Source organism: Antennarius striatus, chromosome 17 (assembly GCF_040054535.1).
Source record: "Antennarius striatus isolate MH-2024 chromosome 17, ASM4005453v1, whole genome shotgun sequence".
Taxonomy (NCBI): domain Eukaryota; kingdom Metazoa; phylum Chordata; class Actinopteri; order Lophiiformes; family Antennariidae; genus Antennarius; species Antennarius striatus.
This window is the reverse complement of record NC_090792.1, coordinates 9,923,924-9,949,662: the sequence shown is the minus strand read 5'-3', so window position 1 is coordinate 9,949,662 and position 25,739 is coordinate 9,923,924. Positions and strand designations below refer to the sequence as shown.

The 25,739-nt window shown below is 41.4% G+C and overlaps 2 protein-coding genes across 4 annotated transcripts; one reads left to right on the top strand and one right to left on the bottom strand.

The window, feature by feature from the left end:
• Window positions 1-3,079: 3,079 nt before the first annotated feature.
• Window positions 3,080-8,239, top strand: vsx2 (visual system homeobox 2). 2 transcript variants are annotated; one of them, XM_068339246.1, is made up of 5 exons: window positions 3,080-3,683; window positions 4,032-4,116; window positions 4,522-4,645; window positions 6,763-6,943; window positions 7,238-8,239. In XM_068339246.1, the coding sequence occupies exons 1-5, from the start codon at window positions 3,260-3,262 to the stop codon at window positions 7,615-7,617; spliced, it is 1,194 nt and encodes a 397-aa protein (XP_068195347.1). In that variant the 5' UTR covers window positions 3,080-3,259; the 3' UTR covers window positions 7,618-8,239. The 2 variants fall into 2 exon arrangements, with proteins under 2 accessions (XP_068195347.1, XP_068195348.1); XM_068339247.1 differs by having other exon boundaries at window positions 3,081-3,683; window positions 7,301-8,239.
• An 8,818-nt stretch (window positions 8,240-17,057) lies between these two features.
• LOC137611273 (synapse differentiation-inducing gene protein 1-like) lies at window positions 17,058-23,804 on the bottom strand. 2 transcript variants are annotated; one of them, XM_068339377.1, is made up of 4 exons: window positions 23,563-23,804; window positions 21,726-22,205; window positions 18,316-18,453; window positions 17,058-17,705 (listed from the first exon to the last, which is right to left on the bottom strand). In XM_068339377.1, the coding sequence occupies exons 2-4, from the start codon at window positions 22,149-22,151 to the stop codon at window positions 17,547-17,549; spliced, it is 723 nt and encodes a 240-aa protein (XP_068195478.1). In that variant the 5' UTR covers window positions 22,152-22,205; window positions 23,563-23,804; the 3' UTR covers window positions 17,058-17,546. The 2 variants fall into 2 exon arrangements, with proteins under 2 accessions (XP_068195478.1, XP_068195477.1); XM_068339376.1 differs by having other exon boundaries at window positions 21,726-22,169.
• Window positions 23,805-25,739: the final 1,935 nt, after the last annotated feature.

The following is a 25,739-nucleotide window of genomic DNA, read 5'->3' as shown; positions in this document are numbered from 1 at the left end:
CCTTTAAATAAATGTTGTTTTCTGAGGTGAAGACCTTATATGAAGGCCTCATGTAAAAGTCAGGAAAACGCAGGAATTCAAAATCGGATCTCTATATCGACTAAATGATAAATATTTTAAATCCTTACAATTTCTAGAGGTGATCCTGTTCTAAATCGAACACTTGTTGATGATGACATCTCCAAAACGCTGCTCCATCCTGCTGCCCGTCATCCGCAGCTCCTGCGCCCTCCGGCCTCCTCAGGACGCGGGTCAGCCTCCCGCCGAGCTGCTTCATCCATATGGAGAGGAAATCCGTGCTCCTCCAGCCGTGCACCCCTCCAGCAGTGCGTTACGCTGACCCAACATAACCCCTGTGCTTCGACAAACGTCAATCCGATGAGCGTCTTAAATTAGCTGTCAATTAGTGCAAATTAATCAACTCCTCGCCTAATTAAACAAAGCGCCGGGCAGCTACCAAACAGGCCATTGTGGTGGAGCCATGAGAAAGCTGCGGGTCCCGCAAACTCTCCCTGGATCGGGGAGGGGGGGGGGTGTCACATCACATCACACCCTGCAAGTGCTTTGGGAAGGCCGAGGCTCCGGCTGGCTTTAGTCCCCCCCCCCCCCCCGTCACAGACACACACACACACACACACACACACACTCACACACACACACACACACTGACTCGGCTCGACATGTGTGCTGTCATCAGGTTTCCCTGCACCCAGTTTGAACAGCAAGGACGCGCTGTTGCGCACCGCGGATTGCGGTGCGGTGCGCATTGATCAATAATAAAAACAGATTTCTGACGCACAGATGCTGCGTGAAAATCAGTCCGTACATGATCGGTGAGGAATTATTCCTCATGTGGTCAGGCATGCGTATAGGCCTGTGTGTGTATGTGTGTGTGTGTGTGTGTGTGTGCTAAACAAATCCGTTTGCGTTCCGCTGTGACCTTAAAGAATGTCCTCCTATATAATCAAGCGTTTCCTGTCAGGATTTGATTTTCATTCTAATGGGGAGGTTTCTGATCACAGCCGCTTATGAATTTTTGTCCCGCTGCAGATAACTCCTATTTGAAGGTTACGGGCTGAAATCACTGCGTGCATAAGTTGAACAAAATGCCTAAAAATTGACACTAGAGATGATAGGGGTTTGGGTTTTTATGGGGCGCATATTAAACAAAATTTCTCAACAGCTGTTTGCTTTTTAATCTGCAGTCGTCAGATCCTGCAGATCTTTGATGGCCAACCCAATCTGCACGAGTGACTGAACTAAATCTTCCCCTAATCTACAGCCTTTTTAGGTGCTCTGTCTTGTGCATGTAAATCAGCAAGCAGCCATTTTCACGGGAGATGGATTATTAGAAGCCACGCAGAGAGGAGACGTGTTGTGCTGGGATGGATGTTCAGGAGTGATGATGGAGTGAGAGGGGGCAGGAAGTTGCGCGTAATTGACGGGTCAGCCTCGTTCACACCCTCCTGTGCTGATAAATAACACGATCCCCACAGGCTGCTGTGTCATTAACATATCCTGATAACATTGATTTCTTCATTAATAGAACTTCCACTAAATAGGCCCTAATTAGTTTCAACTGGCCAAACACCGATTGCAGCAGCGATATTTTTCTGCTTCTCCATCAGCGTGTCGTTTCCGATGCGCGTCGGGTCTGTCCGGTCACGTTCACGCAGTTTTAGGTCATTTTAGTCACGATCGTGTGTAATTTAGTCATGATTTCCTCGTTCTATTTTTGTGTCGATGTATTAATAATCTAACAATGCTGCTGCAAACGGTTCAGACGGGCAACATTTAAATATGGGCACAAAATGAATGAATTATTTAGTTTGATTGTGTCCAACTAATTAATATGTAATTTAATACGGTGGGAAAAAAATAACAGAATTATGCCATCAGCAATATGAAAAGAAAATGTAGGTCTGTGGTCATTGTATGATAAAGAATAATATGTTAAAATGCGCTTCAAGACTAAGAGATCTCACGAATACTTTTATTAACTTTAAAACAAGAATACATGTCGAGCAAAAGGGCGAAAATGTATTAGAATTATGGAATTTCTCCAAATTTTTACGTTTCTCCTTTTTCATGTAGTTACATAAATTCAAATTATTATTTTTTAAATAGAGCGTGCAGGTAAAGACAGAAACAAGAGATGCAAAATAAAATAAACATGTTTTCTGATTTACCCAAATTATGAATTATAAATGTTCTGCAATTCTGACGTAATGACACAAAGTCAGTCTTTTAGGTTTAAAAGTTTCCATATTTTATCATTATTATAATTATCATTATCATGATAATCATAAGTATTATTACAGATTGTGAGCACTGAAAGGATTTTAATTGTGTATCCTCTGCCTACACCTATGTGTCTCCTCTCTTACGTCTCTTTTCCTCAGAGGAGATGCTGCTGAGCTTTAATCTCTATATGTGCGGTGCTGCTGCCGCTGCTGCTGCGGGATTAGCGCTGCAGGACGGTGCGGGGCGCACAGCGGCTCCGTGTCGTCCAGCTGTCGGGTGTGTGAGGCCCTTTGATTCGCGTGTGATGAGTTTCCCACAGCATCTGAAACAATTATCCATCCGTGGGAGCCATGACTTGAGGGAGACATCATAGCTTGCTTTGTGTGTTCGTTCGTTTGTTTGTTTGTTTACGTGTGTGTGTGTGTGTGTGTGTGTGTGTGTGTGTGTGTGTGTGTGTGTGTGTGTAACTCATTCACTGATTTACTCTCGAAAATCCAGGCCAAATCCATTTCAAACTACAGCATTTCAAAGAAAAGCAAAAGAGTATATTTAGTCAGGTTTGGCTTCTAAAAAATAGATATATCTATTCTCTGATGCCTTTGCCCTGGTTGTTGATTTATAATAATCTATAATGGAATATTGTAGTTATATTCAATGGTTCCATGTTATTTTCTGCAGAGTGTTTAATCTCTGTTCTCAGCCTCTCTCCCTGCAGGCTATAGGAAGTCATTTCTTTCCTCCATTTCTTTCTGTAGCCTAAATCCTCTCTGCGTTCACTCATATAGTCCTGAGGCAAATGCAGATATGTATCCGAGAGGGCGTTTAATGCAACCATGATCCACTGGAATCCCGAATCCTTGCAGCTGATTGGCTGCTGGCTCCTGCCTCTTGTTGGGATGGACCTGTTGGATAAAAGGACCATTTTCTAAAGGACTGGTGTGCCATGCAGAGGATCATGCACTGGGGACCATTCTTGTGAGATTGTTTTAAGAAAAAGGGCCTCATCAAACATATCATGACGGGGAAACAGGGCGCCGTGTTGTCAGAATGTTTAAATCTGTCGGAGAAATCCTCTCTGGGCACAAATGGAGGGAGTAACAGCCACCAGCAAAAAAGCATCGCGACCAATCCTCCGCCGAGGTGCACCGGCTTTGGAATCCAGGAGATACTGGGACTGAACAAGGAGCCATCCGCGGCTCCCAGGACGCCGCTGAACTCGCTGCCGCCAGGAGCACACCTGATCGCGGCCAGATCCTTGCTGGGCCCCGCTGGTGTGAGCGTGGGTGTCGGGATGGGATTAATCGGACCCGGTGGAATTCCTTCGTTTTACAGCCAACCAGCATTTTTGGAGACGGTCCTGTCGGACGCACAAGATGTTCATCTGCAGCCCCACAGCAGGTCCGTGGGGCCGCTGGACACCAGCCAGTCTGCCAGCTCAGGTGATCCGTTAAAACTGAATGTAATGAGAGGCGGGAAACAGGCCTGATTCACTGCGGCATGGCCCCACAGCCCGCCATGTTATTATTATTATTATTATTATTATTATTATTATTATTATTATTATTATTATTATTATTATTATTATTATTATTATTATTATTATTATTATTATTATTATTATTATTATTATTATTATCATCATCATCATCCTCAATTCTGTTCATGATTTTTAATAAAATTATACGAATGTTTCTCCAGGACATAAAAACAGAGTGTGTCAGCAGCTTTAATGAAAACAATTCAAAATGCTTTTTGAATGCTTAATATTTCCTCTTGTTTTAATCCAGATTCCGAGGATTGTTCGTCAAACGAGCGAAAACTGTCGAAGTCGTCAATAGGTCAGAACAAGAAACGCAAGAAAAGACGTCACCGGTCAGTGTTGATTCATGGCTAATAAGAGCTGATTGTGTTCCGTTTTTTTGGAATTAATTCATACACGTATAATCCAGTAACCTATTGTTTTCCTTATTTATTTAATTTATGTGTTCCATTCTGATCTGTTCAGTTACTCGTGTAAATTTCAGATGCTAAACGCTTGTTTATTGTTTGTTATGTAATGTCTTGGTTTGTTCTGTTATTCATATTTTACATCTAAGCACAGAAAACTTCATATTTAAAATGAGCATCTTTGAACATTTATCCAGTTTTTTTTTTTTTTACCTTTTGCATATTTTGTTTTATTTTCATAACTTTTATTTGAACCATCAGATTTCTGCAGAACGCGACAGATGATGTTCGTTATGTCTACATTTATAAATAATGACCGTGTTTTCGCAGGACTATATTCACGTCCTACCAGCTGGAGGAGCTGGAGAAGGCCTTCAATGAAGCGCACTACCCTGATGTTTACGCCCGGGAGATGCTGGCCATGAAAACAGAGCTACCTGAAGACAGGATACAGGTACCACTGTCAGCCCGCTTATACCTGCTGGAACGCGTTTGATTGAGCATCAGCCTCGATCTTTTTTTTAATTTTTTTTAATTTTTAAATCTAACCATTTCCATAGCTGTTTTTTTTTTTCCTTCTCGGTCACCTTTCTTAAAAACACTATTTTCCATTTATTTTCGATATTTTGACTCTATACGAATTACATACAGCTTTTACTGTGCATTTAAGCCCCTGGATAGGGCGTGATGCGTTAAGATATTGTCACGTGGATCCCTTCCCGTGTAAAAATGTCAAACAACCCTGGCCTTTCTTTTGTTTAAATTGATTTATTTTATTTACTGTAAAATAATTCAAGTTAAAAGCGTATTTTTAAGCATATTTTTCTGTTTTATTTTCAGAGTGCGTCATCTATCTATCTATCTATCTATCTATCTATCTATCTATCTATCTATCTATCTATCTATCTATCTATCTATCTATCTATCTATCTATCTATATATATATATATATATATATATATATATATATATATATATGATTTTTTAAAATTTATATACGACTTCGTTACTTTTAAATCACTTGAAAAAATCTAATTACATTGCAAAGAGAGTTACCAACTAGACGTCTCCTTTACCAAACAATAAACAACATAACCTGTGTCATAATAAAGCTGACATTCTAAGGACAGTGTCGCCCAGCTGTGGTCGCTCCACCGGTACCAGTGCGCCCCTGTCACACTTGGCCCTGGTCTGGTGGCCCTCATGCTGGAGGGGAGGTGGGCTCTCGGCGCGCCGGAGCCTGAACAAAGCCCGTCTCCTCCAGCATCCTCGCCAGGATGGATCATCTCTCATCCGGCAGCAGTTGGATGTGAAACAATTTGTTCTCGCGGAGCCGCTAACGACCTAATCAAGCTATCATGGCGGAAGAAGATTGCAGTCTGACCTGGACTATCCATCTGCCAGGGTGCCTTTTAATCTCATTCTCATTACGGGAGCGCAACAGCACAGCCGCGAATAAATAATGAAAAAAGAAATAAATAAATAAGGCAGGGTGTGCTCCTATCCTAAATAAAATTAACACCCAATTTGCTCATTGAGCGTAATTAGTTAAATCAGACGAGCTGTGGCTGCTGGAGAGGCGCAGGGAGTTCAAATGAAATAACTACATTGAATTTATTAGCACGGGTCAATAGCGCTGCTCCCCGGAGTCCCGGTAGTTTAATTTCCCGTGATATTTGCCCGCCTGCCCGCCATCGATTGGGCCTGAAATTAACTTATTTTTCAATCAGCCTCGGCGCGCCCCAGGGTCACCCCTCCTCGCAGCTCCCCCCTGGCTCTCTGAGGGGACAGAGAAGAGAAAAAAAAAGAATATATTGTATGAAATAAGGGTTATCATCAGAATTACCAAGCTTGAAAACAGTTTGATCGTTTTTAATTTAATATCTGTGCCCCCACTTGAATCCACTCCCCTCCCTTTCCTCCTGGAGCCAACCAGAGCTGAGTGGGGGTTTTTTTTTGTGTGTGGTTTTTTTTTATACGTCTGTACAATGAGTTTGGCTTCTGTCAGAGCTGACCGACAGCCTGATGCACTGATTCGTTAGTCGTGGCCATTGAAGAGGTCTGATGTGTCAGAGCGTCTGTAATACAGAACCACAGAGACCTGATGAGCTCTGACAGGAGGCAGGGATCCCTCAATGATACCTGACCTAAATCCGCTATAAATTAGTATCCTTATTTTTTTTATCTCAGGGATTTTCCTATTGATCCTATAGATTTAAACGGTAAACATATTACTTGGATCCAAATCAGTCATTGGTGTCTGATATATCTTATGGGGATGTCATTGTGAAATTTCTGTGCCAGAATGATCCACTGAGTCAGAATGAAATAGTTTAACTACTATAACTATCTGCTCCTATCCCACATAGAATCCTTTATTAAAAACAATCCAGATGATGATCTGGATCGCCACCAAAATGAAGTGTCTCCTACCTCTACGCAAAAAAAATTCAAAACCCTTTCAGAACTTCAGGAGTTATTCTGCTAAACCCAAAGCCTTTGCATGGTGGCGGTGAAAGAACCACAGCGTTCATGTGGTTCCATCTCTGTCTTCTCCATCTGTTGCTGCAGGTATGGTTTCAGAACCGCAGAGCAAAGTGGAGGAAGAGGGAGAAATGCTGGGGCCGTAGCACCGTGATGGCTGAGTATGGGCTGTATGGAGCCATGGTGAGGCATTCCATCCCCCTGCCGGAGTCCATCCTCAAGTCTGCAAAGGATGGCATCATGGAGTCCTGCGCCCCCTGGCTGCTGGGTGAGACCTGATGCCTCTATACCTTCAGGATCATTGTCTGTGATCATAAAATGATTCGGTCATTGATTATAGTAAAGAATATATTTCATTTGTCTGTTCATGACATTATTGTATTGCATTAGTGATGGACTGATGCCTGATGGCAAGTGTTCCAAATTTCTAATCATGACCCTTTGAAGAAATGTCCTAAATACAGAACATGTCTCCCCTTCATTCACGTCGCTGGTCTGCTTTGCCATCACTCCGATTATTTTTATTTTCTAAATCAAAACTATTTTTGCTTGCTATTTTCAGTCCAAGATGGCTTACCAATCAACAGACGATATTCTAAATCTGAATACCCGCAACTCTTTGCAGGGATGCACAAAAAGTCCTCGGAGGCAGCGGCTCCCCCGCCAACGGGAAAGTGTGAAGCGCTGCAGCAGCCGAGCTCTCAAAGGCCAGAGGAGGCTGAAGAGGAAGAGAGGAGGTCAGAGGTCAAGTCCACCATTTCAAAAGAGGAACTGAGGGAGAACAGCATCGCTGCACTCAGAGCCAAGGCTCAAGAGCACAGTGCCAAAGTGCTGGGGACAGTTTCTCATGACAGACTGCTGGACGGCCAACAGGAGAGACAGGTGGCTGAGGAGAAAGCCACTGATCCCCTAAGTTCAGCAGAGGAGGAGAAGAGTCCCTAGAGACTGCCAGCCTCCAAAGGACTGTTCTTGAGAGCAAATGCAGTGATGCTGCTTTCAGCATGTGGAGGGAGGACCCAGCATAACTTTACTGTCTGGCTGCATCTGGACGTCTCCAAGGAGGACGGGCATCCGTCCGTCACTGGCTCTGCACAGAAGAAGCCAATGCACTTTTTGTGATTTACTTCCAAATGTAAAATTGTTGTTGCTCATGCACATTAGACAGGATTTGACTGAGAGGGAGTAAAACTGTTAGTAATGGTGTATATAGATGTCACAATTATATATAAAACACCAGTTTAATTCAGTATTACAGTTATAATACAGTAATTACAATTACCAATGAGCAATCACCATGTCCAAGGATCTCATTTCATTGTTGGCATTCATTTTAATGTTGTTTCTACTAGATGGTGACATTTGAAATCAGAATCATCCCGCTGACAGAACTCTGGAAGAGAAAGAAAGTCATTCTTGTTCTTTGTCACTCTGTATATAAATTGATATGTATCTCTTACTACGGCACATTTTGCTTTCTTGTAGTTTTAAAAATGTTTGTGTTTGCATTTCAAAGTATGTAAAACTCAAAAAGCAACGGAGAAAATAGAAACCACCTTTTATTAAATGTGGCTTTTTGGTGTGTAATTATTCTGCTTTTCTTTCAAACAAGAAGTCTGACGCAGTAAAACTGACTCCATTGTTGAGGCATGACTCTAATCCTTCCACGGCGGGAAGTCGCTCTTGTTTGTGGCCACTTGTTGTTCTTGGTGTTCTGCTTCCTGGTCTCATTAGAACAGAGCCTACAGCTACATGCTTGGTTTAGTCCCTCTAATCCGTCACACTCCAGAGGCTTCAATTTCAGATCAAACTAGGGGGGCCGGTAATTTGGGACAGAAGGAAGAGTGAAAGTACTCCCCTCAAGTCGTCTGACCTTAGCCTGATTCCAAATCACTTTAATAGATGCCATTAGCAGTCGTCTCTCAAGCTGTTTCATCCTCTTATTGGAATACTTAGCCAAAGTCTAACAGCTTTATTTGTTGTCAGTCTTCATTTTCCACAAACTGCTCATAAAAACGTTGCATCAGGCCACTTGGACTCAGCCTCGCGTCCGTCTGTGTGTCTGCATCAGCTGTGATCTATATCACACTTTGCTTTTCATCCTCAGAGAATGGAGCTTCCTAATCAGTTGAACAATTGAGTTCTAGTCCAATTAAACAGAGAGCAATTTCAAAGGGCAAGGGACGACTATTATCAGTATGCTGTTGCATGTCTCAGCCCTGAATGCTCCTCAGATTGGGGCCATAATGACACCAGAAGGGGAAAGGCTTGCTAATTACTTTGTTGACAGGGATAAGTATACACACAATAATTAATGGTGGCTGGGAAATGGACTGTGGTGTCAGAGAAACAGGAAACACTGACAGAAGTAACACGGACTGACGTTTTTTGACAGATGTTATACTGTAGTAAGTGTCAGAAGTGAGGATTGGTGTGCTCTGGGCGTGAAGGGTCGGTGTGTGAGTAGAAACTCATGCTAATGAATGCTAATGTTAAGGAAGTGTTTCATTTTAAAATCTGAAAAAAGGTAGAGAAGTGTTTTATAAATACATCAATGAGATTGGATTTTGAAAGTCACCTCTGGAGCGGCAGCTAATAAACACTTCTAGTGTGCTCCTATGTTGATTTGGTTTATCTCCTTCCATTTTTTGTTTTCTATTTTCTGCAGCTACACTAAAATATTCACGAGTTACCAAATGATCAGGATAACTGAAGAGGATTCTCAAACTTTTGTCATAGCAACATATTTTTGATGTTGTAAGTGTTCATCGGTGGGTCCAGCTTTTTGATCCAGATCTCCACAATAATTTAAGAATTCTTGTCAAATTCTGTCCAGATATTCATGGTCCCCCAGGATGAATTCTAATCATTTTGGTGACCCTCAATCTTTCACATTTAGCTGAATCAGTTTGAGATACCCATTTATTGAATAATTTGTGGCAAAACACCTTCCTCAACTGACTTTTTGTTGTGTCATAATTAGCAGCAAGCTAACACAGAAAATTGAAAATGTCAAATATCAGCTAAACAATAGTTAAGTATTGCCACTGTTAGTTTATTAGTATTTCCTGAAAGCACCACCTGGTAGTATCTGGTTTTCTTCACACTGGCCTTCACAAAACAAAACCTTATTAAAACCTAAAAGCTTGTTCAAGATACTTCAGCAGTATTCCCCCAAAATGCCCTGAAACTAATTAAAGTTTATTGGATTCCACTTTTCAATTTCAAAGACCTAGACTCACACTAAGCAACAAACATCACAAGAAATATTTTTTTTTTGCATCCCCTCTTGGGTTTGATTCTCATGGAACTCATAGACATCTAAGGATGCCTGACTGAAAGGATGGGAAATAAATAGTCAGTCCTCACCTCCATAGAAACCTCAACCCAATTCAGTTATTGAGGCCAAGGCATATAGAGTTAGGATTACTCCTCTAAAATGCAAAGCTATTTAATCCTCTGAGAGTGGGAATAAGGATGTGATAGATCAGATTTACTGAAGAGCAAGCTGTTTACATTGGATATGAGGAGGTGATTCACACTATCCCTCATGATGGACAATCTGCCCGTTGAAGACCATCATTAAGATCATCTCAATCCATGCAGAGTGAGATCAGAAGCGGGTTTAAAGGAAGATTTCGACTAATGCAATATTAACATTCAATTTCTTTTTGATGGGGTTGAGAGCAAATTTGGTGGGCTTAAGTCCACGCAGACCGTTTTAGGGAGGCTCTGATTGCATGCTGAGATGAAGTCTAATAAGACAATATATTGTGAGCCTGGAAAAAAAAGTGGTGTTGTTCTGCCCTCTGGTGGAGAAATGTAGCAGTACAATTAAAGCGCTGCCGCGTCGCAGTAAGTATGGAGCTGGAACTACAAGGAGTCCTAATTATTGAACAATACTACAGTACACGTATTGTACAATTAACTACTGTCACTAGTTGCTAAGCGTGTAAAATATAATTAAACAATATATAAAAATAGATCATGAGTTTATATTATTATTATTATTATTATTATTATTATTATTATTATTATTATTATTATTATTATTATTATTATTATTATTATTATTTTAACCTCCAAATTGAAAAAAAACGTCCCCCCTTTTTGTGTAAATAAACGTTATTTTGAGAATGCAAGTACATAAAGTGACGGCACACATGCTTTCAAACAAATAAACTTACACATGCCCAACTATGTTGTATAACGTATACACACACGAACAAACTGTATGTATATAGCCTACATAGATTTAACAGTGTGTGTGCTTGATAACTACTTTGTATGAGTGTCAGAAAATAACACCGTGTAGACCAGGGCATGGATTATTATGCATGTGTATACTGTTCATTCGCATGCAGATAATAATACAGTATAATATATTTTTTATATATACGTATCTACATAACAGTCATGTAGTATAACATTTTTTCCACATGGTGACAGTCTTGAGCCTCATTCAAAATCAGAACCAGTTGTAAATTTGTGTTTCTCTGTGTTAAATTCGTTCACAGTCACGTTTTCTCTTTAATGGAGTAAATAAATGAAAATCCTGGCGCTGGATCATCACACACATATTGCTATTGATTCATATTTATCAAGCTGAGAAAAAAGGTTATTACAAGCATGAGAGCAGACTTGATCTGATCTCTTGATCAATAGTTGTCATCTCTTGTCACTGCTCTGCCACTCTCAGTGATGAGGATGTCTGCTGATGGTTAATGGAGACTGGATTGATACTGCTGCTGAATGATCTGTCCTGGCTGGGGGTTGATATCTCCAAGGTCCCCCCCCCCCTTAAATCCATCCTTGGTTGATCACACTGAGCCAAATAGGTCTCTTTCACCCTTCACTGGAAAGCAGTTGTCTTTTCAGTATGCCAGATTGGCTGAAATAATCAACCCTCCAAGTTTATGCAGGAGATTAGCACTTTATATGTGAAATAATGATGCTATTTAGCTCCACAAGTCTCTTGATTAAGCAGCTAATTGAAGCCTACCGTTGATGTTTATGGCATACTGACTACACCAGGCTTCCATTATGATAAATTTAAACCTGACTACAGCTGTAGAGGAAACTGGAATAAAATGAATGAATTAGTCTTTATATTGGATGCATGAAACCTTCAATCCCTGAAAAAACAACAACATGGAATTTATTAAATATTTTTCAAAACAGAGGCACTGACTTTGAAAGCTCTTTGAAGAATTTACACTAGGATTAAAGAATTCAATGCTCCTGTATCGCCTTAAGGTCTCAGCTCATCTCTAAAGTATAGGTCAAGGTTACTCTCTGTATGTCACAGCCTTGTTTTGTAATGGACAGCAGTTAGCTCTTGAAGTTGGACTTGACTGCTTGTCCCAGAAAGATTTATGATGTGTGGCTCCGGCAGCCATCCACAGGAGCCGCCTTCCAGCCTTCACTGCTTGATATTTTCAGCAGGCCATCTGTGGACACTTTCAGGTGCCAGATCCATTCATGTTGCACACATGCACTGTGTTAGACTGCCTTAACTTCAATATTGCCTTAGCATCCTTTAATCCATCCCGTTTCATTTTCCATGATGATGTCGCCCCTCCCTGGTGCTTGGCTTGCAATTAAAGACCTTCACATCTTTGTTTGATGCTTCCTGACACAAGATGACAGTTCAGAGGAAGGCTCGGAGCAAAAAGGAATGAAAGTGTCCAGTTTGTGCTTATCAAGGACGCAGAACGAACAGATAAACACAGAGCTGCCTTTTTGCTCAAGAGTGATAAGTGAAGTCAGAGAATGAGGCCTTTATCACTCCGGAGTGTGTCCTGGCATGTTGCTGTGCGACAAAGGTGTGAGGGCAGATAAGCGTGGATGTGTGAAACGCTTCGAAGATGAGATGAGCTTAACTGATATCAAAGTGAGATTTAGAAGGAAGGGAGACTGACAGGGAGTACACACAGTCTGTTGTGGTGGAGGGATGTCTCCATTCCTTAATGCACACTGTGGAGTAATATGGAAGAGCCTTTGCTGGGAGTTCAGGTTTATCCTGCTCAAGACTGAACTGTGAGAACACATATCGGTCAGCTTAATGTAGTGAAGTAGAAAAAAATAACTGATTAAAGTGCATCATTAGATTTGATCATAAATGCATTGCTGCATTTGTAACATTGCACCATTCAGCTGTGTAGAGCTAAACATACTGTGCAGGTCTGCAACCTGGGGGCTGGGGGTCCTGCCATGGGTTCAAAATGGATCTGAAGAGTTTTTTCATGTTTAATACTTTCAGTTTTTGTTGATACTTCTTAGTTCTTCTGACTTACAGATGTAAGCTTTACAATAAAAAGCACATTATATAGTGTGTGTAACTCATCACTTTTACTTTGCCTGTTTAAAAAAAATTAGAACCAGTTGAAGTGTTGTCCATAACCAATCTCCACAGAATAATTTCAAAATATTTTAAATTGTTAGTTCTTCAATTTTTAAAATAAATAAAATAATAATAATTATTATTAGGTATATATCATTTGTTTCAAAATCTAACAGATCAGATCAGGATCTCCAGAAAACACTCCAAATCTAAAACTGAGTCTAAAACAGCTGTTTGCTGTTAAGATCATCGTTGACATTGTGTCCAGCTCAGCCTTTGAATGAAGACCGCATTTATTAATTCTAATCCACAGCATCATCAGGAAAACTAATCATGAGGATAAACCTGTTGACTGCTTTGTGTAAGAATCTGATGTGGCATCCTGAGATCTTGCTCTTATTTTCTTCTGTCATCAGATAAACTTAATCATTGTTATATCCCTCTGGAGCTTTTTGCTTGTTATTTCACTTGTGCTTATATGAAAAATTATTTTCACTCTATGCAAGTACCTCCCTATGGTGCTGGTGGTGGTGGTGGTGGTGGTGGTGGTGGTGGTGGTGGTGGTGGTGGGGGGTTGGGGGTGATAGAGCCTACCCCATCATGTGAGAGGGTTAACTCTCAGTAGGTCTGCAGTTCATTAAATTATCATGCATATAAACTATTGTAAAATCAACTCTGACCGCTGTTCACGCTGCCTTTGTGTTGAAATGCTGAGTCGGTGCTATTATGTGCCTGTTATTATTAATATCCATGTGTTAAGTGATGAAATTTCAAATGGCATCAGACATGAGTTTAGTCCAATCCACTGAGACATTGTTGGTGCTGCTGTTGACCTAGAAAGTGTCCCTGGAATGATCAAATATACATTAAATGTATCTGCCTGAACGGAGAATGATCTCTGGATGAACTTCAAACAGCATTCATGTGTTGTAATCTACCAAATGAGCCGTGTTGCTTCAAGTTGAGTCAAACAATACAGAGACAACAATTTCCCCACGCTTACAGGGACGAGCACATTTCTCCTGCAGTTTGAAATTTCAGGACACAGTTACAACACTCCTCCTTCGATTCCTCTCATTGTGATTTCATTTAGTGTGTTGAAAATGTGGATTTTTAGTATCACATGTGATTTTTTTTTTCTACCCTTTAAACAAGAAACTTTCCCCTGATAGTTTTGTTCAGAATGCATTCACAGCTTTTCTAGCTGTTGTACTCGCAATCATTTCAGATGACTTGTTTTAAGCAGAGAACTGGAGATGAACTCTGCTTTGTCTTTCACGTGTGAGCAGAGCGGCGACACGTTTTTAATCAAAGCGGAATCTGAGAATATCTTTCAGTCGCACCAACAGTCAAGTGCATCATTCTCCTTATTAAAGCAGCGTTCGGCTCTAATGTATTTTTGTCTTTCTGCTCCCTGTCATGTTCCTATCAATTTCGATTCAGCCCATTCATCATTGTTTCCCTGCTACAAACGTGTCTCTCACTTAAGTCCTTTCACTTTATTCCTGTCTGCAGACCTACTCATTTAAATGTTCTCATTTTAGATGCAACAGATAAAAATAAAATGATTATATTTAGAAAAACTGTCTAATAAATTCACCCAAACACAGACAATTAAACATTAAATAAGTTTTCTTGAACTGCTGCTGCCTGGTGGAAACTTTCTTCAGGTGGGGTGGATGACTAACACCATTGGATGGCCTCTGGTGGTCTGAAGCAGCTATGGATGCTGTGGGAGAGTGAGTGAGCAGGCGTGGGTGAAGCTTTCTTTTGAGAGAGAGAAAACACATGCAGCTCTGTGCTGGCTTGCAGAATGAGCCCACTTCAGTGCCCCATACTGCTCCCATTGATGAGAACAGCACTTTTCACCTCCCCCATAGAGCTGCATGCATTTGAGACTCGCCCAGAGAGAAACTGCAAAAAAAGAAAATGGACATATATAGGACAGGTCAGGATGCGCAAGCTTCTCTTGCTTCCCTTGCCATCTGCTCCATTTACTATGGCGCTGTGAATGATGAGTAGAATAGCTTTAATGCATAACGCTCTTTCCAAGTCCTGAGGGGGAATAAAACTGCTGCTGTCGTTTGGTTCTGACATCCTGCCTTTCGACAACAGGCATTGTGTCCCACCCTTGCCAAATTGTGATGGCCAAAGTCACCTCAAGGCTACAGTAGACAGTGTCTGATGCTGAAAGACGGCCAAACGTCAGGTCCTTTCCAGCAGTGATCAATATAATGCCCTGTGATCAACAATGGGCTCTGACAGGACTCTTGAACCACACGATCGATGGTTTCTTCACTGATTCCCCACCTTTGTTTTCTGATGAACCTCACCAGACAACCGACACCCCCAAAGACTCCCAGCCACCACGTTCTTACATTCAAGCTGTATGAGCTACAGACAGGATATTATTCAATACTGTTGATGCTGTTACATTTGATACAACTATATAGTCCTGATCAAGGTTGCTAAGCTTGAACCTCTTAATTGTCAAATGCACTAAACGCAAACGCTAGAATTAAACGGAAATGTATGAATGCAATGTATGATTTCTGGGAGCGCATGGATACAGACATAAAGAAAGAAACAGAGTAATAACACTGCAAATCGCTGTGTGCAGCTTGACCATGAATTCTGACAAAACAAAACAAATATCTACAAAACTACAAAAGACATTTTTCTCTTGTTGGCTCTTGGCAATGACATTTCCCATCAAACCTCTACTCAGAAAGACAACTAACAAAAAGTCTTTCAGTGTGTTTGCAATGTATTTGTTGGCCTCACAAATCACCACCAGGTACATTGTTGTCTCTGCTTTTTGACACTTCCTGTCAGTGGAAACTTTATCAGAACCTCCTCCATGTCTGTATTTTTGTTGTAAAAACCTTTCACTCTTTTCTCATCTCTTGATAAAAAGCAAGGACAATATAAAAAATTCATAGAAAACATGCAGCCTCCCGAATCCAGTTTTAACATGGAGCATAAAAGACTAATTTAGCTTCTAGCTAATTGATCCATCCAGGAGGTGTCATATGAGGCTGGATCTGAACACTGAACAGTGTCCTAATTTGAAGGCTCCCTCGGGTACAGTTAGCTATGTGGCCCCCTTTTCTGAGGCTGTAATGGTTTGTTTAGTTTTTTGTTCCCATGTCAGTATGCTGATAAAATGGAAGCCACCAAAGCACCTGAGTGAAGGTGAAGCATTTCACCTCCTAAAAATAACACACAGAATTAAAAAAATAATAAAAGGCCATTGCAATTGTCTCATCTACAAGAAAATGAATGGAATTTAACTACAACTGGTCATCAAATAATCAAATATTGTTGCTAATGCTGCTCGGGGATGGTAGGGACAGGTAACAGTACTCAGGGCAGCCTTGATATTTTTATTATCCTTCACAAGGAAGCAGTCCATGAATGGGGACATAGTTTTAAGATTTGTTAGAAGTTTCAAATGTTTCAAAAGTTTCAAATCTAATTTTTGCATCTTGTTTTTTCCATTTACTTAAACTTAATTTGGTTTAGGGCGGCACGGTGGCGCAGTGGTTAGCGCTGCTGCCTCACAACACGGCGGACCCGGGTTCGAGTCCCGCTCTGTGCGGAGTTCGCATGCTCTCCCCGTGTCTGCGTGGGTTCTCTCCGGGTTCTCCGGCTTCCTCCCACCTCCAAAAGCATGCGCTTCAGGTTAATTGGCCGGTCCCAAATTGACCATAGGAGTGAGTGTGTGTGTGACTGTATGTTTGTTTGTATGTGGCTCCGCGGTACACTGGCGTCGTGCCCGGAGTGTCCCCCGCCTCACGCCCTGAGACCGCCAGGATAGGCACTGGCTACCCCGCGACCTGCGTTAGCGGATTAAGTGGGTTGGACAATGAATGAATGAATGAATAATTTGGTTTACTTGATAATTTTACCTTTCTACATACCCCCGATGAGGTGTGAGGTAGGACAGCTGTGGGCTGGGAAGACCGACACGGTACAGCGGCACGATGAACAAGAGGAAAACAAACATAGTAAATGATCATTCATGCCAAATTTAGCTCTTTATTGATTAATTTTACAATGCACAGTAAACACAAATAACTCCCTGAACCACTGCTCAGCACCTTTATGCACAATGTGACCATCATCCTGGTTTTCCTTGCATAAAGATCCCACTTTGACAAAGCTGTTCCTTGAATAAAAATCCACTTAAGAACCCAATGAAGGTGGACAACACACAATCTGTAACACTATTTACAAAATAATACATGGACTATACAGGTACAGAAAAACTGTTGTAAACATTTAAAGTGGTAAAAAGAAAGGTTGTACTCTAATTCTGTGGATGCGGCTATTTAACAGTTCGTCTCACTACTGCAGGGCTTTTGTGGAAGAGCTGTGCCTCGTGTGAGGTGGTGGAGTTGAGAAACAATTCTGATCAATACGCAGGTCAAGAAATCCTTCGTCTACACTTGTTTATTCTCGACTTATCTCTTTACTCTTTTCTGTTCAGCCCATGTAGCTTCTTCATTCTTTCAAACTGGTCCCAGTGCTATACGTGGCCTGGTTTAGACAGGAAGGCTATTAGAGCCACAACCACTCCCACGTACATCCCTGTTCCAATGGTGATGGAAAGGGCAGCCAGGAACAGAGCTCTTCTGGAGCTCATCCCTGCTCTGGAGAAGTCTCCTTTAGCGATGGCCTTGCCAGTCTGACGAAACAAAGCAGAGTGAAACGAGCTGGTGTGTTAGTCACCGGTATAGAGTGCGTGAGTAGGTGTTTGCAACGTTTAAAAGAGGGAAAACACAAAATACTCTTGGGGAGTCATTAGTTTCCATGGCAATTAGGTCATTATCCTTCTGACAGTGATAAATGTATTGTTTTGGTGTTTTGGTTTCCAATAAAAAAAATGGGCCTCGTCGTTATTTATTCTTCTGACACATCATTTTCTGCACCGGAATTGTCCCTGCAATTACCGTAGAAGTGTTACAGAACCAGAAAGCTGTGCCATGCTTTGTTTTGAGGTTGCGGGGCGTGAGTCTCATTGTTTTAGACCGCAAACATCAGATGAGTAAAAGGTGATACTATAATTACAAATGCTGTCTCGGTTATGGACACAGCAATTGAATGAAAAAATTGCAGAGTTCACCAGAATCCCACTGTGGAACCAAACCTCAATGTTAACAGTTTCTGACTGACAAATGGGCCGTACCTGCTAGATTTACGTAGTTGATCACCTGAGCATTTGTGCCCACTGACCTTAAATAGAATGCAGTGTAATCAGAGTTATTTATTGAGTCTTGAGTTCTCTGAGCCTTTACCTTGTGAGAGTAGTAAAAGGCAACGATGCCCAGGGGCCAGAAGCAGCAGAGCATAGAGAAAATGGTGAGGCCCAGGTAGTCCCGGGGGGGAAGCACGATGAAATTGTCCTCACTCTCGCTGTCGCTGGAGCTGTCACTCTGGAAGGCAGTGGATTGATAAATAGTTAGTTAAATGTCAGAAAAGAAAGGGACTGTGCACATTTCACATGACGGCTTCATGAGACAAATGAGGAAAAACAAGACAAAAGGTGAGTTCAGAGATCTTGACCTTGACTCTTAAATAATCATGGAGTAAATTGTCAGGGATGTATTCGACATTGTTGCAGTGGTGTGGCTTGAGGTCGATGTATTAACGCGTGTTCCACCACCAGCACCCAGGACAGGATATGCACCAGCCAACCGGAGAGAATTTGTTGCCTCTGTCAACACCCATGAGCGGCCAGACAGATAACACAGGATTAATGGATTGTGCTATCATTGCATGGTGACAGGCGGAACAGCAAGAAGCCACTGTTGGTTATGTGCTGAATTTTTTCTACGCCACGTGAGACTTCCCTTTCTCCTTTATATAGCTGGTGTCTTTCAAGGCAAGCTCACAATCCAGTGGCTTGACACTGGAAAATAAGAGCCACAAGGGCTGAGAGGGCTAATGAATGATAGATTCTCATGCCACCCAGACGACATTGGCACATCGTGCCTGCAGCCAGGATGGAAATGTGACTGCATGGATGACCTTTAGAAGAATATTGCTCTATTCTACTCTCAGCTGTCCCATAGACGTCTTGGATATTTATCTAAATAAGCAGCAGCCATGAGGAACAGGTTTCATTTGTTAGTCTTACTGCCTGCAGGGATCAATCAAATCAAGGAAAAGGAGCAAAACAGAAATCGATATGTAAGGTAGGGAATTGAAACAAGTAATGCCTAACAAGCTCATAATATGATCGGCTTTTACCAAATCAGACAATTTAATGTATTTATTCTCCTTTTGGAGCATTTGTAAAAACATCTGAATTTATAGTTTACAGACTGCAGAGCTACACCGTCCAGATTCCAAACTTTGGCCATGAAAAGATTATGAAACCGTGTTATCTGCTCTACGAAACACAATCCACCTGCACAGCCGGATGTGATCCATCAAAACAGCATCTGGTCATAACACATAACCTGACATCACATGAATAAACCAGTGGGAACAAACAGCAGTAATCTTCTTTATCTTTATAGCAGGTCCTGATAAGAGCTCTGGGTGACAGATGCATTCAGTTCTACTGACAGTATACCTGATGTAGAGACACTGGTCTGATGCCACCATAAATGATGGGGCTCCATAGACGCAGGGTGTCTTGAACATCCCTGTCACAGTTCAGTCTAAGGCCTCATTAGAGCCTGGAGAGGACATCCAAGACGAGAGCAGGGCACAAACAGACCTCTGCCACCTTTTACCCTTGAAAACACAGTGGCACTGCCAACATGTTCTTGTCCTGTTGTTACCTGCTATTTTGTTTTCTGTCAGAAATATGTTGTTCATCTGTAAAACACAAACAAGCTACATACTTGATGTTCGTTCTGGGTCAAAACAAGGGATATGACACGAAGGACCACCAGAAATTCAGCGACACTATGGGTCAGATGTAAAAAAGAAATATCATAAAGAAAATTGTGATGTTTAACTTATAGTGAGAAAATATCAAAAATTAGGATTTTAGATATGTTCCCTCCAAATGTTTATTTTGATTCTGTTGAGCTTTATTTAATAGAAATCAAATGGTGTCTCTATCAATGCCTCCATTCTTCCAGACAACCTCGTCCTTGACATCAGAACGTCCACAGGAGGGCAATGGAGAGTCAAAAGTTTCAACAACTAAAGTGGACAAAAAGAGCTTGTGATAATATGTCTGGTGAATAAAAAATGGTAAAACAGCTTCTGGTGGGCTTCCTCCCATCACCTAAAACATGCAGAATAGGCGAACTGCTCACACAAGATTGTCTGTAGGTGTGTTATGTGTATGGTTGTCTTTCCTGTGACCCTGCAATGAGCTGACGTCTAATCACGGGTATACCCAGTTCTCGCCCATACCCAGCTGGGATAAGACTCCAGCAGACCAGTGACCTGCAATGTGGTTCGACTGAAGGTGAGACGACTGTGAAGACGAATGTTGATTGAATTATAGCTGTTGTTGAAGCTCTCAACTCTTCACTGCCCTCTTGTGGTTGTATCAATGTTAAGATAAGATAACCTTTATTTGTCTCAATGGGGAAATCTGTGACCTAAACGATACTGACTGTGGAAGCTGTGTCATCTGACATATTTGAAACTGTCGTACTTTTTTTCATAATTAGATGGACAATAAATCAGCCTTTATTGAGTAATTTCTCTCAAACACCTGAATCTTAGAAAAAGTGGAGAAAAAAGACAGAACTGAAAATCCAAGTTTCATCTGATCACAGTTCATCAGATCCATTCATCCATTTTCTATACCCTCTTTGTCCGCCGGGTTACGGGGTGCTGGAGCCTATCCCAGCTGACTTGGTACGTGAGGAAGGGTATACTCTGGGTGCGACGCCAGTGCACTGCAGTGCAGTCCATCAGATTGATTTTGTTTTTGCAACTGATATAGAATAACTTTAGCTCCAAGTTCACCTGATGTGACAGACATGCATCAGCTGAGTCTCCCCAGTACTCCCACAGCGCAACATAACTCATGGCATTATGCAGTAAAATTCTATCCATCTATAAGACCTCTGAGTGACAAGCACTGCAGCTGTCATCAGGACAGTTATGTTGCAATACTTCTTCCTCTGCCAGCTTAGAGCTCTATTTTTTCACAAGTCACCCAGGATAAGATCAGATTCTTAGCACGTCTAAAAATACTTTTGCTGTTTAAAACTGTACCCAATGTCTTTGAAGAGTGAAATTATATTCCTAAATGTGCAAATTGCCTGGATAGCTAAACTCAAATGCGTCTTTTTCTTAGAAAATAATTATGAAACATGAGTGTGCGATCCCTGCATGTGATTTGAAAGACTCCATTAAATCGACCATTTGGAGAACAAAGTGAGACATGAACTTGAATCACACTGACAGTCTATTAGAATTAAATAAGAATATAATAAGCATCCTTGATTCACCTCCCGCCCAAACAGCTACGCATATGTGTTGGAACATCCTAGGTTTGTTACACCAATTCAATATTCTAATTACTGTCAAACCGTGCAAATGGTTCCTGCACGCATTAATTTGTGACTTAAAGTATATCATTAAAGTAATTATCCTCACATTTACTTATTTGTACATGCACACGTATAAATATATAAAACCACGTTTGTGCAGAGTTAGCATATTAGCCACCCACAGCTCCCATTGCCTCAAATGGAATGCATTCAGTAATGTTTTTCTGTCCTCTGACCTCATACTCCGGACCTTGCTCCTCTTCCACCTCGTACGACACAGTCTGGATTTTCACATCCTTCTCTCCTTTTATGCTCTCCACAGGGTTTTCTGGGGAAACTCCATCCAACAGAGCGTCTTTACTTTCTGTGAACGTGGTCTCAAAGCTCTCGCTCTTAGAGTCCTTGCTGTGAAGACTCACACTGTCTTTGTACAGGATAAAGTTGGGCCTGTAGAGCGCCTCCACGGCTAGGTGGAGGGATGTTGCATCCAAGAACTGCGACGTTTTATGCTTGCCATGAGCGTCAGTGCAATAGTAATCAATGAGGCTGTCATGGTGAGGCTGGTCCAGGTAGTCACGCTGGTAACCCTGGTAGTCATTATGCACCGTGTGTTGACTAGTTTTGTCTAGCAGGGGGTTCTGGAGCTCGCTGAGACTCTCCATGATGGCTGCTTCAAACGCCTGGATTGAGACAAATTGATTGAGTCGGTCAGGAAGCTGGAAATACATGACAGCCAATTAAATACCATTAATAAAACCTTAAAGAAACAGAAAGAAATAACAAGTACTTCGACTAAATCATAGGAAAAATATACCTAGGTGAAGAGAATATATGGAGTCAATCTCAACACTGAGTTTTTAGTGATAATCTAGGACATGAATTCAATGCTGAAAATATTCTGTCTTGTTTGGCAATCATCGTTTCTCTTGCAAGTGCTCATCTGTCTTAGCCATAAAGCACCATCTGCTGCCTGTTCATCTGTTACATCTCACACCTCCACTTTTACATCGGGGGAAGTGTAGTCCATACATCACCACAGCCTATACTGAAAACCTGGGAAAGCGCGGCATACGGGGCTGTGCTTTGCTTTTGCTTGCAGAGGGATCTGAGCGTCTGTGAGTTATGATGCCTAAAGTATAATCATGCCTCTCTATTTCCTCTTGTATGTTTTCAAATGTGAGATCAGTTCAAGAAATAGTGATAGATAGATAGATAGATAGATAGATAGATAGATAGATAGATAGATAGATAGATAGATAGATAGATAGATAGATAGATAGATAGATAGATAGATAGATAGATAGATAGATAGATAGATAGATAGATAGATAGATAGATCGATCCAATGCCATCTACTTGCTTCGACAAGAATAAATAGCTGATACTTGTGCAGTGGCACAGAGTTCATGCAGCTCTGCAGCAGACCTTTGCCCTCTGTGACTCCTCCAGAACAATAACTCATGCATTAAAGTAGGCTTCAATGTCGTTTGATGTGAGGAAGCATGAATAACATGGGCCAGTGGCTGGAGTTGAGTCCCCAAGACTCAATATCTTCAAATTCTTGTTGAGCCGTCTTCATTGTAAAACCTCTGAGGCTCAGTCACTCACCATATAACGGGGGAATTCAATTACTCACAACATTAGACATCAACAACCACATCCCACATCCACCAATAATTCATCTGACACGATAAGATGTGCATTTATCAGAGAGCCTATGTATTCCATAATGATCTGTTATCATGAATGCATTCTGTCTCCACCATGTCTGTTTATATATTTGTTTATTCATACATGACGGTCTCTCTCACCCTAACCCACACCTCATTACTTTCAGTATTTTGATGATCAGCGCCTTTTGTTATCCCACATAAAATTGCAAGTGCTTAATTTTTTTTTTTTTTTTTTTTAATTGAGCTGTTTTCCAGGGAAATCCTCTTGTTTTTATTGTTTACTGGTTTGCTCTTGCAATTTATAAACATCTCACATCCACCGGGCAAAATGACAGAATAAAAGAATGAGCTGATAATTTTTTTTATTTTTATTTTTGCATAGTACAAGCATAAATCTTACCTGAAGTGGAAAATCCTCCCGCAGCTTGGTTCAGCATCGTTCCTCGGCGCAGCGGAGTGAAGGGAGACGGACGGAGCTCCTGTTCCACTTCACATTATCTCTATATATTCATGTGGGCTAACTGTCATCCTTGCGCCTGTGGCATCTGTTTAAATGAAAGTTAATCCGTGGGCGCAGGAACGGACTTCACCCGCTGAGCCCTACCCGCCATGGCGCGAAGCTGCGTCTGACAGGTACATTTTACGCACACTATCTCTGCGCTCCGGCTTGGAAACATTGAGCTGATTCCAGGCAAATGATTGGCTGTACGAAGCGCGCTGTTAACTATGACCATGAATGTGACATTTCCCAAACTCCTATTGTTCTGCCTCTGCGTCACCTCCCCCTTTTTTATTTTTATTTTTTTAAGTTTGCTGTATATCTTTAAGATCTCCCCCTGCTTCCATGAAGACATTACACCTTCACGCATTTTCAGTTTTTATTCTCTTTCAGAAAAATGCACACATGTACTGTACCTTAATCCACCCCCCTCCCTCATTTTTGCAGTGTGCTCGGAATTGGTTCCAAATATAGCTCAGGAATAAGCCATTATTACATTCATTGCACATTTATATTTGATTAATATTTTAGACAAATCCCATGCATTTATCATGAGCCTGCCAATTTGGTTGTGCCTTTAACCCCGCTCTGCTAAGCTGCTCATGATTTCATGCTACAATTTATCATTGCAAACACTGTTCATGTAACATTTATATAGATATATTTCCCATGCATAGCACAGAACACAACAAAAGCTAATGACAGGAAAATGATATAAGAACATTTTTTACAGGGCCATCCTCTGAAGTTTGGACACATATAAAAATACACTCAAATCACCCCCTATCAGAAGCTGTCATTTTATGTCAAGATACACTGACATAGAACCATTCAGCCACATGGACACACACCTCATTCAAGAGGAGCACTCTGTTCCACGGGCTCATAAAAATGTCTGGAGTTAATAATGTGCAAGCAGGGTATGTCACTATCCCTGGAAGATACATTAAGGTACTGATGGACACTGTATGGAGGAGACATGGGGCTGCATTTATAAGATTGTGCTCAGATGAGCTGCATCCCCCTTCGAGTCACCTTGTATTCACATGCACGGGGTGACATGGAATAACAGGCCTGCCACCTGATGGATACCGCTGCCTCCAGAGAAGAGTGTGTTAGAAAAGAGGATGAGGAGGGGATGCAAACCTGCAATCATTTATCCACTATTCCTCTTTTTCTCTCTCTCTCTCTCTCTCTCTCTCTCTCTCTCTCTCTCTCTCTCTCTCTCTCTCTCTCTCTCTCTCTCTCTCTCTCTCTCACTTGGATTCAAAATGACATTTTCTAATGAAGACCTGAACAAAACGGCACAAGGAAGTCCACAGTCACAACGCATCCAAATCAGCGTGTGAAGTGTACCACTGTGAAAGCGTATAGCCCCACAGTACCACATTAAGCATGGTTTATGAGAGACCGAGATTCCTCCCTGGACAAAGCTTTAGCCATTTTTTTTTTTTCCGTAGCTGGTCTGTGAATATTTATGTTCCTCACTCTGCCTCCTTTGACTGCTCTATTTCCCACCCTATATTTAGGTGCCATGTCACTACAGAGCAGATGCTCTTTGTCAAGCATTTCCTCCTCCGAGTGTTGTAATTTCGAGGAACAAAAAGATCATTAGCGCCGAGCTCGCAGGTATTCATAGCTGTCGACATAAAAATTGCAACACTAGAGTTTTTTTAGAGTTACTATTTCTTCCGCCACAGTGTGATATTACAACCTAAAAACATGAGCTCTTTTAAGGCCCATTAATGAGCTTTGATCACTGAAACACTTCTGGAAATCAAGCACCTATCAGTGCCACTGAATTTAGAACCATTTGATCTGGCCTAGCTGGCTTTTGTAAAGAAATGGGGATTTAAGCAGCTTTGCTCAGATATTCTTCCTCTGCATTACAACCTCAGTCGGGGGTTCAAATTTGCAGAATAACTAGAGGTAATTTCTTATCAGGAAGGGTCAGGCGATACTTTTCTTTATTGTGTTTCATTGCAGATGTGCACTGATGTTTGACAAACCTAATCCATTTATGTAAACAAGTCAGTTCGCAGACAAAACTGGGACTTCATTTCCTGCAGCACGAGGTT